This window comes from Pholcus phalangioides, unplaced genomic scaffold (genome assembly GCF_987345545.1).
Source record: "Pholcus phalangioides strain wild (caught in Gottingen) unplaced genomic scaffold, Ppha-v1.0 ptg000032l_1, whole genome shotgun sequence".
Taxonomy (NCBI): Eukaryota; Metazoa; Arthropoda; class Arachnida; order Araneae; family Pholcidae; genus Pholcus; species Pholcus phalangioides.
This window is the reverse complement of record NW_028301622.1, coordinates 10870234-10873833: the sequence shown is the minus strand read 5'-3', so window position 1 is coordinate 10873833 and position 3600 is coordinate 10870234. Positions and strand designations below refer to the sequence as shown.

General features: G+C 42.8%; 1 protein-coding gene across 1 annotated transcript; it reads left to right on the top strand.

Moving 5' to 3' along the window:
- The first annotated feature begins 2487 nt into the window (after nucleotides 1–2487).
- LOC149066950 (uncharacterized) lies at nucleotides 2488–3326 on the top strand. Its single transcript, XM_089253122.1, has one exon. The coding sequence runs from the start codon at nucleotides 2502–2504 to the stop codon at nucleotides 3324–3326; it is 825 nt and encodes a 274-aa protein (XP_089109248.1). The 5' UTR covers nucleotides 2488–2501.
- The last annotated feature ends 274 nt before the right edge of the window (nucleotides 3327–3600 follow it).

Below are 3600 nucleotides of genomic sequence, written 5' to 3'. Positions count from 1 at the left end.
CACTGAAAACCAAATTCAGCGATCACCGCTGTGGTGCCAGTGGGGTTCGAACCTAGGACCTCGCGATGCGAGTCCGTCACTATGACCACTCGTCACCGTAGCGGCTGCAACTAGATGCCGGCCAACTGGAACAAGCACGCATTTTGGCACTCCCTTGTAATGTTGAAGGAGAGGTTAAAGCAGTGTTTCTCAAAGTGTGACGTGGCTCCAAGGGGAGTCGTCAACCTTTGTCAGGGGCATCGCAGCGACTTGGAGATATTCATTTGTGAGGCTATTTATGCTTTGAAATGGTTGCTTTATATGAGAAAATATCTATCAAGCTATATATATATAGACTATATTCTGGGGAGCCACAGATGAGCAATGAACTAAGCAAAGGAGCCGCGAGTGACAAATTTTTGAGACATCTCCTCTAAGATCCAAAGGCGGCTCAAATTTCACCCAGTGGTTCTCAAACTTTTGTCACCTACGGCTCCCTTACTTAGTTTATGCGTCATCTGTGGCTCCCCAGAATAACTTGGTAGATATTTTCTCATAAAATTGTCTTAGAGGAGATTAGTTACGCGAGCCTCGCACTTATGGGGAGAAAAATTATTTCATCAATTCTGAATTTTTCATCCGTTCTCGAATTTCGTAATTTCACACAACTATGGTCCAAACGCTCACTAAAACATCGATAATCCAGATGCTAACAACATCTAATGGACTATTTAATTACTAAAGCAAAAAGACCATGGATAGTGTAATATGGCGATGTAGTTAGAACGCCCTCCTTACTTACCGATACTTTCCAGCGAATCAGCTATTAATTGGGCGTTGTTTTTCACGTTATCTTGTCCAGCTGCAAACTTTCTCGGCTGCAAGTTACAAATACATACAAATACAACGCCACAACAGGCAAAATGCCCAACGAGGTGGCTGAGAAAAAGATGTCCATAAGAATATGGATGTCATATATTTCAAAAATACAGCAACCCAATTAAAAATGCAATTAATAAAAATTATAAACAATATATACACATGATAAAATATTGTACAACGCCCATAAAGAATACTTATGGTTGTCTTATTCTAAGAATGGATAGCTTCTCGATTTACCTCAACATGTTTATCGTATTTCTTTTTAAACGTGCCAATTGTGTTACAATTTACTACCTCCGGGGGTAAGCTATTCCATTTATTAACAACCCTATTAGAGAAAAATTCCTTGCGACACCATAACCTTGCATTGTCCCTCAACAATCGATACTGGTGTCCCCTTGTACGTAAAAGCAGTCGATTGGCGGTGTACTAAAAGTTCATGGTCCATCTTATCCATCCCATTGAAAATCTGGAACACTTCGATCATATCTCCTCGACACCTGCGTTCATCCAATGTAAACATATTCAAAAAATGAAGTCTCTCTTCATAACTCAAGCCCCGTGTGCCAATAAGGACACGCGTAGCTCTTCTCTGCACCCCTTCAACCAAGTCTATGTCCCTCTGTAGGTATGGTCTCCAAAACCTTACTGCATTGCATACTCCAGTCCCGGACGAACTAAGTCTCGAAAAAGCGGAAGAATTACTTTAGGAGAACGCGAAGAGACCTTTTTGAAAATAAAACCAAGCATTCTATTCGATTTTTCGACCACCGCTGAACAATGTTCAGAAAACCTAAGCCGCTCGTCAATGAGAATTCCCAAATCGGTGACCCTAGTTGCATCCGGTATAGTGACACCATTCAACTTGGCGATGCAGGATCGACATTTCGTCCAAAAAAATGTTATATTCAAGTCTATTTTTACAGATTTTCTTGGTGATAAACCTGCGGGAACCATCGACTCTACTCTACTGTACACTTCTGGGAGGAAAAAATACTCGTCATGCCGTCTCTGGGTTTTTCTCCGCCATCTCCTCCCGATACAAGAGCCGTATGACGTCACCATTCGATTCGGAACGTAGCCGCCAAACCACCCCTCCCCAAGAGTGGTCTCGTCTCGCAGCCGTCTCTGGGTTTTTCTCCGCCATCTCCTCCCGATACAAGAGCCGTATGACGTCACCATTCGATTCGGAACGTAGCCGCCAAACCACCCCTCCCCAAGAGTGGTCTCGTCTCGCAGCCGTCTCTGGGTTTTTCTCCGCCATCTCCTCCCGATACAAGAGCCGTATGACGTCACCATTCGATTCGGAACGTAGCCGCCAAACCACCCCTCCCCGAGAGTGGTCTCGTCTCGCAACTACTGCTGCCACCTGGATTTCGCTGTCGAAGTGGGCGTTTCACCGCTTGTATTTAAGTGTCGCTACCCATGGACTTTCACGATGCAGGATCGACATTTCGTCAAAAAAAATGTTATATTCAAGTCTATTTTTACAGGTTAGTTCGCTTCACATTTTCATACCAACTTATTTAATCTTTATAAATTTAATATTCTTTGTGTCGATCCTGCATCCGACGTTTAAAATTATTATATACTGTGTGTTTCTATTTTTTGCTCAACCATCAATTTTTTACTTAAAATATATGTGTGCTTTAAAGAAAAACCCTTTTCGCTCCGGTCCTTGTTACCACCATTCGAAATTGTTCCATTCAAAACCTCTTCCCTTTTTCCCTCTTGTCCTTTTTACCCACTTGGCTAGCTTGCTTCTACTGGCGGGAGATATCGAATCCAACCCTGGGCCTAGGGTCAGCCACTCCCCAACACGCTCTCAAAATAGATCAAATCCTTCATCTGAATCTTCGACTCTTTCGGGTAACTCATCCATTCTCCGTAATATTCAAGACACCCAAGTAGCCATTCTTGACAAACTTACCCTCCTCACCCAAAAACAGGACTCATTCAGTCATCAGCTAAGTGATCTATCCCACCGTCTTAGTGCAGTTGAGGAAAAACTTTCCCCAGTAGAGGAACTCCAAAGCCAAGTCTACGACCTCTCCTCTAATCTCTCTGAACTCCAATCCTCCCTTACCAATAAAGTCATCGATCTTGAGGATCGTTCTCGACGGGATAACTTGATTTTCCGAAACATTCCTGAAGAATCTGACTTCGAGTCCTCCTCCACCCTCGAATCCAAAATCATCCAATGCTGTTCTGATCACCTTGACGTAAATATTACACCTAGTGAGATAGACCGCTGTCACAGATTAGGTTCCAAAAAGACCCACGGATCCAGACTTACCATAATAAAATTCAACAAATTTAAAATCAAAAGTGAGATTCTAAAAAATGCCTCGAAACTTAAAAACAGCAACATATCTATCTCAGAAGATTTCTCTCTCGATACACGCAAGCTTCGTGGTCAAATTTGGAGAGCCAGTCAAAATACCGTGACGAAGGCATTAAAGTAAAACTTATCCACAATTTTGCACTCATAAATAATACCAAATATGTCTGGGATCCCGATATTAATGATATCCGCCCCCTCTTCCCCGCTCATGCTGCTTCGAACCTTTCTATGCCCTCCCTCTCCTCCCATATTTCCTCGGTACCCCCTTTAGGCTACTCCCCCCGAGCAACCCTTCCGTCTACACAACCTCCAAATTAAAAAAATGCCTTCCAGTTGGGAACTATTAACACTCGCAGCCTGAAAAACAAAACTGATTTTCTAGAATCATTCTTACT

What these genes read in the sequence shown, in the direction of transcription:
- LOC149066950 (XM_089253122.1), top strand. Translation starts at nt 2,502, where the DNA reads ATGTGTGCTTTAAAGAAAAACCCTTTTCGCTCCGGTCCTTGTTACCAC.